Raw genomic sequence first — 16,252 nt, forward strand, 5'->3', positions numbered from 1 at the left:
GTGTGGTAAAGATCACACCCCTGCCCCTCTGCCCTGAGTCCTAAAATTCAGCCTTCCTGTGGTGTATTCAACCCACCCCAACCCTATAAACAACCCTAACTCCTATCCTGAGCCTTAAAACCAGACACCCTAGTCCCAAAACACTACTCTGACCCTCTCATCCCTGCCCTCAGTCCTAAAAACTTCCCCCTAGCCCTAAAAACTGCCCCTTTCCTGCCCCCTAAAAACCGATTCTGACCTTAGCCCCTCTCCCTGAGCCCTGGAACTGCCCCCACCCGCCTAAAAGCTACCCCCACCTCCCCAACCCCAACCCAACTGCCCCCTAGGCCTGAAAACTACCACCTGCCCTGACCCCTAAAACTCAGACCCCTAGAAACTACTCTGACCCCAGCCCCTTTCCCTTTCTGCATGGTTAAGGCATATGCGTGGTTAAGGCTAGCGTTATCAGCTTGCGGGGAAACGGCATGTGTGGTTAAAGACGCATTGTTAAGGCCATTTCCTGAGCAAAAAATCATGAAATACAGATTTATGGGGCAAGCTATGTAAGGACTGAGCCACTTTGACTTGATTAACAAAGATCCACAGCCTGAATAGATCATTTATCAGACACTTGAACATGGTCACAGCCTCAACCTTCAGGCCAAGAGTCAGAGATCTGAAAAAAAGGGACACATTTATGTTCTTACTGAAATGAGAACACAGGAACATTTCAAACAATCAAAACTGAATTATTGGTTTGTTAATTGGAAATGGGTGTAAATTGAAATATATATATATATATATATATATATATATATATATATATATATATATATATATATATATATATATATATATATATATATATATATATATATATATATATATATATATATATATATATATATATATATATATCTCAAGGTGGCCGTCCCCACTCAGTATTTGTAGTTAGAGTCACAAGAGATAAGGATTTTGCTTTTCATCCCTTAATAACTTTGCACCCGTTTGACGAATGTTCGCTAAACCTTGCAGAACTCTTGCACCCGTTTGATTAACGGAGGACTGAAAGTTTTTCTGCAATTGGACAAGGGGATGCAAAGAAAAAAGGGGGTCCCAAGACAGGCTTGAAATCCGAATGCATTTTACAAAGACTTTTGTATTTTGCAATGCGTTAAAGAATCCAGTTGGATTTTGCTGAAATTTGGCAGCATTAGTAATTAGGGTACTCAGAAGATACTTTTGGGTACTGTAGGTAAGTAGAGTAAGTATTTTCAGTTATAAGGTTTTTCGATTTAGGGATTTCTTGTAGCACAATACTACTAAAAGTAGCACTGAAGGCAAAAAATAAACAAGACTGCATATGTAAAAGTTTCTGAATTACTACATAAACAACTGAAAGAACCATTCATGGTCACATGGTAATGGAAACCTATAAACAAAATACATACCAAACAGAACACATCTTAAAATTTCCAAGCAGTGAACCACTCAAACTACTATTTGGAGGACATGATAATTGGCCACTAGGAAAACAATAATGATCTCAATTTTTATAAAGCTTGGCTTTAATTCACTTTGGGCTGTATATGTGGCATAATCCCACTAAAAGTAACAAAGAAGCTCAAAAAAATATGTAAAGTTTCACAATTACTACATCAACAACTAAAAGACAAATTTATGTAAACCAATAAACAAATACATAACAAATGCAATAGAAAAAAAGGAAAGATAGGAATTCCTCGGATATTAGCTCCCTAGTAACTTTCCACCCATTTGATGAATCACCACAAAACTTTCCAGACCTATAGCATATTCCACATTTTGATTAGATGTAAAGTTTTGGGGTGAATCATTAAGGGGGTACAAAGATAAAAGGAGGTCCCAAAACACGTTTTTCCACCAATCTATTTTCCATAGATTATTGTGTTTAAAATAGCGTGAAAACGGCTTAATGGACTTACATGAAATGTGTCAGGATTATACATTATGGTGCAGAGATTATGTTTTCTGGGTACTGCAGTTACTTAGGGTAATTATTAAGGGCTGCCACTGCAGTACTTTAGCGTAATTTCACAAACTGTATTGAAACTTTCATGGTATATGGCCGTAAACTTGTTGAAAAGTATATAAAAAATATAAATAAATTTTCCGACCTATTACCTATTAAATAAATTGGCAATAGGTAGGGTGCTACTACTTACCTATATCTAAGGCCCTAACACTGACCACAAAGTACAGTAAAAACTACATCACTGCCTTTCCATTCTCTATAAACAGCCATTACCCAATTGTATACTGGCTTTTCATCGCCATGTACCACCATATAATGCAAATTTGTCACAGCATAGCATGGCCCAAAATATGACTAAGGCCTAGCTGTATTATTGAATTGCAGTACCCTTGCGTTATTAATGGTGTCACTTTGGCAATGCAATACTTAAGTCTAATTTACAAAGGAACTCAGGGTTACCAATCTGGAGAAATGCAAGGAAGCGGAACGCGCTGCATTGCGGCTAAATTTCACTTACATCCATATGCCACGCCACTGTAGTGGGACTAAAAATAACCTGGTGAAACTGACTAAACCATAGCAGAAACAGGGAGTTATAGTTTTACTGGGATATAAATGTATTATTATGTATCTTTTAGTTAGCATATCCACTTTTACCTGTAGCATTCTTTGCTAAAATCGTATATGCAGGCCTTACACATTGCATGGTGATTCTCAATTAATATATATATTATTAAGCATTTAAATTTTCAGTTCAAATTTTTTTTAAGAAAGTGACATTGAAGAGAGTGATGTTTTTGGTAAATGTTTAGCCTTAAGTCATTAAGCATTGGACTTTCCTAGTAAATAGCCATTTACAAATTATAGGAAAATAAGATCTTTCCTCAAATATTTTTAAAATCTATGAAGAAATCACTCAGATTCCATCAGATCAAAATGTTAAAGGTGTTCTGATTGTCTGGAACAAATAGACCTAAAATGGTTTGAGGATAATTTGAAGCTAATTAAATGGAATTTTCTGTTTTAGATTCCATCTAGGATTATTTCAAGAAAGCGGGTGGAATGAGACATGATTGTCATTGGAGATTTGAAATAGTGCCCATGTCAAAAACAGTGAAAGATTCATCCTCCATTGCAAAATTCCGATTTACTTATATGCTGCCGACGGATGTATGATGTTACAACGCATGCTTTTACATCGCATGCCTTTACAACGCGGTTTTAAGATCGCATACCATTACAACGCATAGCGCTTTTGGGTGTTGGATAGTGAATAGTTTAATTTACTATTCCAACTCCAGTCCCCATGGACACTAGGGAAGGTTATTGGATAGTAAATTAATCTATTCCCTATCCTAGAGCGCCCCCCAGCACAATGCGTTGTAATAGTTTGCGTTGTAATGACTGCGTTGTAATGGTAGTGCGTTGTAAAAGTTTCGTTGTAAGTGATGTTTCCCGCTGCCGACAATTATACTGTGGTAATATTATTCAGAAATACACCTTGGTCATAGAGCTAAGGATTGATGTTTGCTATTGGTACAGATTTCGAAAATGGCCACAAAATTATAATATTTCTAATTTCTATTTAAAAGCACAATACTTCATGATATGCAGATCATATTTTACTACAAGTCAAAAATCATCTTTCAACTTGAAAATCTTCCTTCAGTTTGTGGGCTAAATCTACACACTTCCAATGTGAGGTAGAAACGTCTCTGGGTGGAACAGCTATTGCATTTATCGAGTTTTTCTTATACCACTTAGGTCATTATGGCCTAGAGTAACCCCCATTACTTCCCTGTCCCCAGTATTACCAATAACTGGGTCCTGGTAAACCTGTGATGGGGAAATATCAGAATCTTTAGGAGAATAGCATGCAGGCATCAGTGTTTCTGTGCTGATTCCCATATGTGTTTCCCAGGTGCTTCATACGGAGAGTTCAGCTGCTTTTAGCCTCCAAAATCTCCACAACATGTTACCTTGATTGGCTTAATAGCTGCTGTGTCCATGCATATTGATTTAACCCCTTGGCCACCGTGGCGCTGGGGGTGAGGGGGCCCGCGTGGCGCCGACATGCTGGTGACGGAACCACTCCGTCATCAGCCACGGGTGGGCTGTGCTAATGACAGAGTGGTTCCGTCACGGCCTCGCCCGCATAATAGAACACGCAGCGCAGGCGCGAAATCAACGCTGCGCGGGCGCGGCGGCCGGGCCGTGACAGAACCTCTCCGTCATTAGCACAGCCCACCCGTGGCTGGTGATGGAGTAGGCCGTCACCAGCATAGAAGGGGTTAATTAAACACTCATAATGAGGACTCCAGTAGTATAGTCATGTTTATTCTCCTCCCTGTGGTGATGAGGGGAAAGGATTATTTGGAGATTTATTTACAACAATCACTCACAATTTTGAACCATGCACATGCCCTAGGTTCATTAAATGGCATGAGGCAGTAAGCACAGCATACAGGAATGAAATATTTATCTCAGATAAAGCTGGTAATATCAACAATAGCATATGATTTGGGAAGATCTTCAACCCTATATACCATTTCTAAGTAATGAAAATATAGACATCCAGCCTAATACATTTAAATTCCATTTATTTCTTTTTCCTTACATTTTGAGGGCATTATTTGGTTTATGTGTTCATTGATACCCTTTACACATGGAATTAATATTTTTGAAAAACAAATGCTAAAAAAATATTAACCCAGTGGATCCTAATACATTTACAACTATATTTAGCTTTCCATAGATGTCAGCCTTTTGGGAGCATGCACTGATGGAACAATTTCAAAATCTAATCAGATCTTATGCTCGCTTATGCTTATTTTCATTTGTTTGCAAAATTTCTGAATAAACCTTTTTTGATCTCAGTAAATGGTCAAAAAGTGGTGTTGTCGATGCTAGTTTTTACTTTCATTTAATAGTAGTATTTTATACTGCATAATGTTGGTAGCCACTGGTGGCAGACCACAATTATGAGGTATGCACATGATTTGCTTGCCTCCTTTTTGTCAATTCAGTGCAAGACCGTGTGTCTCTTTACCTCTCTCTTCAGCTCATCTTAACAAATCATTTACTACTTGATGTGCCCCAAGTTTCATATGTTATTTTATTCTTTGGCATTTTAATAATTTCCTTATGGCTTCTACGGTTTTTAGTTTGGCGTTCACCCATATTGTCTTCAGAGTGATCTTCTTGGTACTGGAGTAAGGAGCTTGTCTTAAGTCTTCTCCATCCATTCCATTCATGATTGCTAAACCTAAACATATTCAAAGCAAACAACATATTTGTGGTCCTATGATTCGTGGCCTTTTGTCTCATTCAATTTAAGAGACTGATAGCACTTGTTGCACATTTAGCACTTCTTCAAGACTGTTGTCAAAGTACATATCTTCTATCGGAGAATCATACTGGCAGATGACTAGACCTCATACATGGAACTCCTACCTTCCCATCTATTTTTGATAGGCTCAGAAACAGTACCTACTGTAAAGCCCTTTACTTTGGTTTATAACTGGTCTTTTTTATACATCTCACTGCCTGTATAGCCGTCATCCACCTTCAGGTATCTTCCTTTCCTCAATTTGTGCCTCCCCAAATTGATATAGGTCTCATGAACGCTGGGTTCCTTCATTCAGCATCACTGGGAGAAATGTGTTTTTTTCAAGGCAGGACCGACGCTGGCGCAATATCATTTGTTATATACAAAATTGTATAGAGTTGATATGGGGATGCATTCATGAAAGAGACTAGTAATTGGTAAAGGTCTGTAAGCTGAAAAATAAAATCATTTTTGCACAAAGCCAATGTGTCCCTGTTGTCTAGTTTATAGATTAACAATGAGACTAGCCATACTTAAAAAAAACTCCAATCACTCTGTATAATTGTTTCAACTAAGGACCATCATATTTATCTTCCAGCTGCTGTTTACAGGAGGAAATGGAAAGGAGAGAACCATTCAATAATACTTTCAGCTCAGTAACTGAGTTTATCTTACTTGGATTTCCAAGCCTGCAAGAGTTTCATGGCTTGCTGTTTGGGATTTTTCTCCCCATCTACCTTTTAACTATCACAGGTAATGGGATTGTCTTTCTGCTCACGAACCTCGATCATAAGCTTGAAACTCCCATGTTCTTCTTTGTGAGCCACCTCTCTTTCCTGGATCTCAGTTTCACCACAGTGACTGTACCAAAAATGCTAGCCAAGTTTCTCATAAATAGCAGCACAATATCCTTTAGTGGCTGCCTCTTACAGATGTACGTCTTTCTTTCTTTGGGATCTGCAGAATGTCTCTTGTTGACAGTGATGTCCTTTGATCGCTATTATGCCATATGTCAGCCTCTCCAATATGCAACATATATGACCAGAAAACGCTGTATTCAACTTGCTCTAGCAGCCTGGACTGGAGGATTCCTAACTCCGCTGACATCTGCAATTTTGGCCACAAGACTTCCTTTCTGTGGACCTAATGTTATTAATCATTATTATTGTGACCACCCACCACTTCTCAAGCTTGCCTGTGCTGACACTTCCCTCAATGTTGCTGTTGGTTCCTTTTTTAGTTTTGTTGTTGTAATTTCATCTTTTTGTTTGGTTCTAGTTTCCTACACAAAAATAATATTATCTATCCTGAAAATTAGTTCAAAAGGGGGAAGAAGAAAGACGTTTTCAACCTGTGCATCTCACTTGATTGTGGTAAACCTATTTTTTTTGCCAATCATTTTCATGTACATACGTCCTGTGGGATCTTATATTTCTGATATAGACTCACTAGTAGCAATGCTATATTCTATTTTGACGCCAATGCTTAATCCTCTGATATATACACTGAGAAACAAAGATATTAAAGAGGCATTTAGGAGGAAGCTAGCCTTCTTTTAACTGTTCTTCTTCAAATTAGAATCATTTTTTGATAAAGTAATATGTTCCAAAATGAGATGTAAAACAATGGTTTAGTGGAACGGTTTGTGATTGTTTCTGGTGGTTTTGTTGAATTATCCAAGTTACTTAGTAAAGATGATACCATAAGTAATTGAGTCACTAAACACCTTTCCCATCTTATTAGTTTCTCAAATAGAACAAAGTAAAACAACCCCGTGAATCAAGAATGAATATACAGAAATAACACAGAACTATAAATCCCATACGGAATTTGCTACCTCCAATTCAATGCTTCCTTAATGCCTTCTGATAATTGAGTCAATGTGGTGACAGAAAACTCCAACAAATGGAGATAAAAACAACACCCAATCTCATAGAGAAGACTGCGGGTTGCAAAGACTAAAACATACCCCTAAAATGCACTCAAGGTCAAAGATCCCTACATTAGAACAACACATTAACAGAAAAATTATTGTATCATCAAACATCAATAAATGAATTAATAGGTCATTTATACTGCGCATGGCTACCTCCAACAGAGGTGTGCCAGCTCTAACAGCAGCTCCAGCAGAGTAAGAAGAGAGGACTGGGCTATGAGTAGGAAAACAACCAGGTCTTCAGTGCTTTCAAAAATACTTGTTCCGTCTCTGCCTTACGAAGGTGATCATGCATGGAGTTCCACAAAGACACAGTTCTTACTAAGAAGGCATGAACACCGATCCTGGCTTTAGAAAAACAGGGGATCCTAAGAAGTTGCTGGAGTTTGGATCTCAATGCCCTAGTCTGGTGATATTTCTGAAATCTCTGTCTCAGGTACCCAGGACCCCTATATCTGGAAGCTCTACAGGTGATGATAAGCGTCTTAGCTCTATCCTTCCTAGGACAGGCAGCCAATGGAGTCTCCGCAGGAGGGGAGGGATTCAGTGACAAAACGGCACATTTCTAATAAAACTGGCCTCAGCATTCTGAATAACTTTGAGTCACATAAGCTAGAAGACCCAAGTATAGGCTATTGGCATAATCTAACTTCGATGTAACCATAGCATGGACCACAGTCTTCTTACAGTCCATAGGTAGGAGATGCAGGAATCTCTGCAAGGCTTTCAATTTCCGTAAACAGGCCAAGGAGACTTGGCAGATCTGGGCTTTACAAGAGAGGACCGTGCCAAATTTAAATCCGAGATTCCCAGCAGAGTCAACTGGGATGGGTGGGGGGTTTAGCTCAGACGGCCACCAAAGATTGACGTTTGGTGGAGAGGCTTGATTCAACAAAAATACCTCCATTTTGTCGGTATTTAATTTCAGGCAGCAATCCGTCATCCAGGTCGAGATGTTAATCAGACATTTCTTTAAATTGTCGAAAGCTGCCTCCGAGTGCTTTTTGATAGAGAACACCAGCTGAGTATCATCAGCATAGGAGACAGCTTTCACTCCCCACTTCTGGACAAGAGCAGCAAGTGGATTAAGATAGACATTAAATAGCCTGGGGCTCAAAGCTGAACCCTGGGGTACCCCACACATAAAGGGTTTAGGTGAGGAGATGTGGGGACCCAGAAATACTTGCTGTGACCAGCCCTCTAAAACGAGTGGAACCAGGCCAGCGTAGTACCTGTCAATCCGCGGAGCTCAAGTCTCTTGAGCAGGTGAGCCACTGTGTCAAATGCTACAGATAAATCCAACAGCACAAGCATTGTTGAGCTGCCCTGGTCTAAAGCTTCACGTGCAGTTTCTGTTACTTCAAAAGGACTGTCTCTGTACTATAACCAGATCTAAGGACGAATTGGGAGTCATGAAGACAATTGTTAGACTCAAGGAAATTAGGCAATTGCTTCTGGACTTCCTTCTCAAGGATTTTGACTGGGACAGGCAGGAGGGAGATACGCCTAAAATTCTTGAGCTCCGCTGGATCGGCAAGACTTTCCAGGTGGTAAATGCCCGTCATCAGGGAGGAGTTCCAAATAGGGTTAGGTTGCTGATTGAGCCAATCAGCCATCAATTAAAAAACTTAGCCGGGCAAGGATCACCGGTTGAACCTGAATTACATTTACTCAATTCTAGCAGCAACGCTTCTGGGCCAGATGCACTGAACTTGTACCAGATTCTAAGCGGGTCTGGAGTAAGTGTTAGGGTGGTAGGAGACCCAGCCGGGGAGAAAGAGGAATAAATAGATTGCACTTTCTCCTGAAAAGAAATAGATAAGTCATCACATAGAGAAGCCAAGGGAACAATGGTACTATCCAAAGCCAACAGTTTAATAATGTCTTGGACAATCTTGAGGACATCCTGAACTGAATTATCTGAGGACTTTATTTGGTTGGCAATATATACTCTGATGGTGTTACGTTTTAACCATTCGAATTTTTTTAAGCTGTTATGTAAGCACACTTAGCCTCAGGGTTGTAGGTTTTGCGCCAAGCACGCTCCAGCTTCTTGCATAAACTTCAATACTCAAATACATATATTATCTGGGAAATGCAAGCCAAAGTGCACATGTAGACTGGACACTGTGTGAACCAAGATAGAAAGGTGGACTACTGCATAGGAAGCAACAGACGTATTGCCTCTCTTATCAAGCAAACACAAGGAGGCACTCATATCCTACTGACAAGATAATTGTTGCCTCATGCAAACATCCCTCTCTGCCTAACCACTTTAAAATTGGTCAGGTTCAGGTTCGCTCTCTTTAAAAAAGAAAACATGACGCGGCCTCTGAAAAACTAAAAAAAAAAACTGGGCCCTTGTCATGGTCAGAAAGATAAAGCACAACGCACACACAGATCAAAACAGAGGTGTTGGTCTTCCGATGGATTTTTTTCCTGGTAGTTAGGAGTCAGAGTGTCCAAAAGCCTGTTGGCCACGCAATGAGGAACATTTAATTGGCAGCCAAATCACAAGTTAGAGATGAGGCTCAAATACACTACTCTCAAAATCATACCATAGAAATAAAGATTGCAAATGGAAGACCAAATCTCCTTAAGAAATTTAGTCTACTCAAAATCATACAAACTAACAGTTTTGAAGTTGCGACACAAAGTAAAAGTAGCAGAACCTGATGTTCTGAAAATAATCTATGATTCTCCCTATTATGCATTTAGAATCATTTACAAATAAGCACAGTTTCTAATGAAATAACATAAGGACACAATAACAGACTCAGGCAATAGTTGATCATTTGGTTATTGTATTAGTGATCCAAAATCAATGCATATCAGCAGTCTTTTAAGCATTTCAGTCAAGAATCTTACAACGTGCAGTTTAAAGCCACACATTTGTGTCAAAGTATTGTATTTCATACCAAGCATTGGGTAAAGGTTCACAGATTCTTACCACCAGCAAAGGTGAGAGGATGGTTTTCTAAATACCAGCGTTCTCTAAAAGGGAACGAAGGAGCCAAGTTAAAGTCCACCAGGGAAAAGTCCATTGGCATAGAGGGAATCAGAAAAGTTCAATTTGGTTCCCACCAGATAATCCATGAGAGTTCAAGAAACAAGTTCTTAGCAAAGGAAATAAAGACAAGGGGCATAAGAAGGCAATGGAACAGGCTGTCGGCAAGAAGGATTCCAAATCGATCAGCAGCAACTGCAGTAGTTAGTCAAAGAGATCAACTGAAAGAATCAGCAGCAATCGCAGTTGTTGTTTTTTCCTCCTTTAGAGAGCCATCTTTTATATTCAGCATTAGGTATGAGTGACATCAGTCATTGTACCACAGTGGTCTGAACATCATGTGGTCATGCTTCCATTCATCAGACAGAAATTTGATACTCCAACATATTTTCTCATCCAAATCATGAGAAACAACCGTTCTTTCCCTTCTCACAGGTCAGTTAACTATAACTTATAACATTGTTACTTTTTATGGGTTCATTCTAGAAGCTAGAAATGTTACATGTGCAGAACAGAGATAGCAATATTTGATACATGAGTAAAGAGTTCATTATACTAGACTTTGAAATAATTCAGCTTTAGGAGGGAAAAGTAAAACCTATGTCTCTCAAAATTAATATTCTTATTCCGTTTATTAGATTCAAACATCATGAACTTAATCAAGCATTTCATATAAGGAGATAGTTGCTACATTGTCAGTAAAATTTGCATTGAAATGACTAATCCTAGATATGGCCTACCTCTACAATTTCATACATGAAAATTATTTTCAAAAATCATTGTACAAAAACCGTTTTTAAACTCTCCATAATCCTAACAACATTTAGTATTAATATTGGAAATATCATCCATCTACCATTTAACATGACAGATTTGCACCACATTCTTTTTCATGATGCACTACAATGAAACCAATAGAAATGCTGTCACACCATTTTAATTTGTAAAAGTGTTGTCAGTATAAGGCATTTTCATCACGTTTCTTTAACTAGTTCTGTTTTAAAACTTACCTAATTAGTATTTTCATTTCTTTGCATTTAGATTAGTCTACTTTTATGTAGTTAAGCACAGTTTTACCTTGCTGTTGTTTCAAAATGTGTCAGTTTCTGTGTAATTTCTCTTAACGTATGCAAAGTGCACATTTAAAGTTTCTGTGCCATTTTCAGTAATTGTGTCATGTAAAGAATAAGTAGTTTTTTCCCTGGATCACCACTTTTATCTACTGTCGAGCCCCTCTATGAAATACTTAATAAGACTGGTATCCCGTGCACAAATATACTTATGATACAAAACATTACTGAAAGAGCAACAATATAGACAGCATATGCTACCCCACCTTTTCCCTTCCAGATGTATTCTCTTGGATGTCTATAAAGAGGAACTCAAACTAAAGCCTCTCAAGGCAGAGTTGCTGCTTTTCCCTCCCAAGACTCCCAATATGGCTAGTGAATGGCATATAAACTGAAAGTTGTGAGTATATTCCTTAAAGATGTGAATTCAGCCACTCTGCTTTACTCTAGACAAATCACTCAGTCCCAACCTAAGTGCAAAATAAATTACAAGTTATAGATCTTAATTAAAGCGTTTGCATGACACATATCTCTTTGGGTCCTAATCAGGATGGTATGTTTGAAGTACTACTTCACAGACTCTCTACTGTAATAGACTATGGTGTAGGCAAAGTCTGTGCTTACATTTGTCTTATCTCCTTTATGCGCAGTTCTCTACAAAAAATGCGGAATATTTAGCACTCATAGGTCTATGTTTTTGGACTAAATGTGTGAAGGTTAATTGTAAATGCCTGGAAAATTGAGACTTCCTACTACAAAAAGCCTTATTATGACCGTTCTTGAGTAAACCCCATGTATTTCTTCACCCTGGATTACCATTACTTAAGGCAAGCAAGAATGATATCCTTTTGGGGGATAGCATGTGGGAATCAAACTCGCCATGGTAATTCTAACATGTTTTAGCCCAGTATTCTTTCCAGAAAGCCAGCCTGCTTGAAGTAGGTGAAATCACTCGGTGGAATGCAACTCACCAGCAGTGTTGCATCTAAACATAGCACTCCAATGGTCCCAGTAACTGCAGGTATTGGGCCTAAGTCCATCAGAAGTAATAAGCCATTCCTAATGAGGGTCAAAGTGGGAGGAGGAAAGGGAAAATCAACACAACACGCAGAGAAGATCATGAAATTCAGAAACACATAATAATTGGGAAAATCAATTGCTATTCGACAAGTTATATCCACATCCACTCCAGTAGTACTACAGCCCAAACAAGTTCAAATCTATCCTAGCCAAGCTTTAGAGTACGTCACATCTTACACATGGCTACACATAGGTTCTACAGGGTATCACATGCAAATCTATGCAGGCAGGGAATACCACTACAATGTGGATCCTAGGTAAGCTTACCTAACTTGCATTGGGGTTGATTAAGTGACTAGGCAATGGTGTCCAAAAGATATTCTCTAATAACATACCTCAATCCCAAAACACCCATTATCGTAACACTGGTTGCATGCATATTTTGAAATGTCTGCAGCATTCTCATGGTAACAACTATAAACCTATATCACATGTCTTTGTTGCAGACAATGTTTTACAGAGGATGCTCTAGTGCTCCCCAGAAATATCCGCAATGCTACTTCTGTCTTTTGCACATTTCAAAACATCACTATACAATTGGTCTTACCTTTAGACCTTCGCCTTGAATTACGACCCTATACTTGTGTCCAGGTAGGGTCACTGACCAGAGTTCAGGGTGAGCATTTTTGTGACTTTCCAGTGGCCTCAAATTTGACTTAAGCTGCTTGTTTGGTTGCTGCATCCCAGCGGTTGGGTGATGTGTAGGCAATGATGAATTGTAAAGTAGGATCCTGGCCACACATATCATCGTGAGACACCACTGTTAATTGGCCTTGATGGCGCAACTAAAGCTGCTCTTGCATATGTAATATGAATCTGCTGATGAATGGCAGTTATTACTTCATAGGTCTTTAAATGAGGATTCAGTACATTTTGGTCAGTAGTCAGTGGTACCTTTATATTGGATGTTATTACAGTGCGAGGGCCTTCATTTTGCAGGTAAGTATGTAAATGTTAGTTTACACAAATAACTGGGATACTAGGATAAATGAAAATGTGTTTATTCAGAAGACAGATTCTGAATAAACTACCCTTACTAACAGCCAATCTCTGACCTATACCAACCCCTTACTGCCCCTATATACCACCCATCTGTAAGCCCTAAACACTCTTCCGTACTCCAACATGCTCCCAACCCAGAATCCTAAAAGAGTCTCACTACCACTATGCATTACTCAACACTGACCCCTATACACTCCTCAGTACCCCGTATACTACACATCCCTGAGCCCTAAAAACTCTTCACTACTTCTATACCTACCCATCTCTGAGGCCTATAAAAATCTTTAATACCGCAAAGCTCTATGCATCATGCACCCAAAAAACTACTCGGTACCCCTATCCACAACTCACCCCTGAGACCTAAACTCCTCACTAGCCCTGTACGCTACTGTAAGAAATTAGATTACTATTTGATTTGGGTAACTGCCCACCACATGAAATAATCACATCTCTTGTTGGGGTGGTCTCTCAAAGTCATTAAATTAATCATAGATCAACCCACAGTTAGCTATGGTAGGGTTATTTGTAGAGTATGTATGCAGCACTTAAACAGTAACAAAGTCAAGGCACCAAGTAATAAAAAAACCAAAAAATAGCAAAATGTAATTAACAGTATCAACCACCCATCATGGCTGAGGTTTGAATGCATCATAACCTGTCGTAGTTCTGCAAGAAGCAGAAAAATAACAATAGGCATAAAATTGATGGATAGGCACAATGAAAGAGGTTTGAGAATAAAGCAAACAATTATTGTAACATAGAGGAAATGACAAGCCTCAAAGACAAATGTTGAGAAGAGGATATACTAGAACCCATGGACAGCAGGCCGACTTTCCCAGGAGCAAAATGCACTAACATATTTACATTGCGGGTAAATATGTTAGGTAGGAAGGCTACTCCATGGAGAGAAGGAAAACGTAGCACTGGAGCAATATGAAGCACCAGCTACTGGAGAATTTGCAATAGAGCAATAGAGTGGCATGTTAAAGAACACAAAGTTAGTCATTGGTGAGAGAGTACCTAGATGGAGGACAGCAGCATGACCAGTCACTGATCATTCGCGTGGCAGTCAAAGGAAAAAAGACCACACATCAGTTGTACGAATTCAAGTTTGTTGATCAAAAATGTTTAAGGTAGGTAAATTTGGTGCCTAATACATTATATGCTTGAAAAAGGTACTCTGCACCAATAATATGATGAATAATGCTAAACATCCTCTAAGGTGAAATTGCAAAAAACACAGTTGATGGACAGAATGTAGAACAATGTCATACATTCACCCCAGTACAAGGATCTGGGCCTAAATCCATCATTTTTTTGCACTCCGCACCACCCTGGGTTAGACACTGGCTATATGCAAATCAGCTCTGACCCTGTGCCTCATGGGAACAGTCAAGCCCGAACTACCAAGCCATGTCTTTCCCAGACCGGAATCAAGCATCCAAGGACCGTTTTCTGGCTATCAGCCTTCATCAGCCTGGATAGCTTGACTCCAGTGGTGTGGAGAGCCTGGGACTCACGTCTGAGCATCCCCAGCCCACTCGGGGTGAAATTGCAAAAAACACAGTTGATGGACAGAATGTAGAACAATGTCATACATTCACCTCAGTACAAGGATCTGGGCCTAAATCCATCATTGTTTTGCACTCCGCACCACCCTGGGTTAGACACTGGCTATATGCAAATCAGCTCTGACCCTGTGCCTCATGGGAACAGTCCAGCCCGAACTACCAAGCCATGTCTTTCCCAGACCGGAATCAAGCATCCAAGGACCGGTTTCTGGCTATCAGCCTTCATCAGCCTGGATAGCTTGACTCCTCTAAGGGCCAGATTCCAATGCGATAGGAAGGCCTCCTAATGGCATTTGCTCCATCTGAATCGGTTCTGGAATGTGTCTTTCCGACTGAATCGGAAAGGTTTCCAACTGACCAAGGACGATGCAAGTTAGGCGTTAGGAATATCCCAATCCGAACTGGACGGTATTCAGAATGACCAAGCGATACGGAGCAGAATCGTATGTCTCTATGGGCCGCGTTTCTGAACGACAGATTACGATGCTGGATTCAGGCTGCATTTCTGAATTGGGCCGTCCGACTCGAATTGGTAGTTGGAATTAGACTTTGGGGACCCCTAGCTGCCCCCCCTGCACCCAGAGCCTTCCCAATTGGCCCCATGGGGGTACCTAGGGGTCACCACTTACCAGCCATGCCAAGGGTAGTAGGCACCAGGGGGTGCCTGCCACAGGGTGTTTGATTCTCCCCAGTCACCCCTTTCTTCAATTGAAGGCTATGCGTTCGGTTGGAACATAGGCTCCAATTTGAAGTCAATGGGAGTCCAACCAAATCATATCTGGAAGCATCCGGATGCTTGTACTCAATCACTCGTACTTTCCCGATCTGAGTCGGTTTGAAACCATTCCCAAACTGATTCAATCGGAATGATTTTCTAACCGCTTCGGAATCTGGTCCTTGGTTGTGTACATGTCTATTTTTTAGCCTGCTTGGCCTTGGAACGGTTAATTTCATATTTCTCCTTTCTAATGTGTTGTGTGGAATGGTTGATACCGTACATGAATAGTCAGTAAATGTTTTCTACATTTCAGGACATTTTGGTACCTGTTTATTTGAAGTTGTTTTGTATGAAATTTAAACTGTTTGTGTAAATAATTACAATACCTCTGAATTGTAGATTCATGATTTTGATTTATTTTTTCCTTTTAAGTTGCCACATTTTTTGTTTAAAACTCCTTGTATGAAAAATCCAGACTTTTGCAATTTATCAATTTTTTTATATTCATAATAGGTCCATCAGCCAGAGCATTTGGCCAACCTCCCGA

At 39.6% G+C, this 16,252-nt stretch overlaps 1 protein-coding gene across 1 annotated transcript; it reads left to right on the plus strand.

Annotated features, from left to right (window-relative positions):
• Positions 1-5,938: 5,938 nt before the first annotated feature.
• LOC144773941 (olfactory receptor 6N1-like) lies at positions 5,939-6,880 on the plus strand. The gene has a single exon (XM_078658996.1). It carries the CDS (start codon positions 5,939-5,941, stop codon positions 6,878-6,880), a length of 942 nt encoding a protein of 313 aa, XP_078515122.1.
• The last annotated feature ends 9,372 nt before the right edge of the window (positions 6,881-16,252 follow it).

Source organism: Lissotriton helveticus, chromosome 8 (genome assembly GCF_964261635.1).
Source record: "Lissotriton helveticus chromosome 8, aLisHel1.1, whole genome shotgun sequence".
Classification (NCBI taxonomy): Eukaryota; Metazoa; Chordata; class Amphibia; order Caudata; family Salamandridae; genus Lissotriton; species Lissotriton helveticus.

Coding starts and splice junctions, on each gene's coding strand:
- LOC144773941 (XM_078658996.1), top strand. CDS start 5,939: ATGGAAAGGAGAGAACCATTCAATAATACTTTCAGCTCAGTAACTGAG.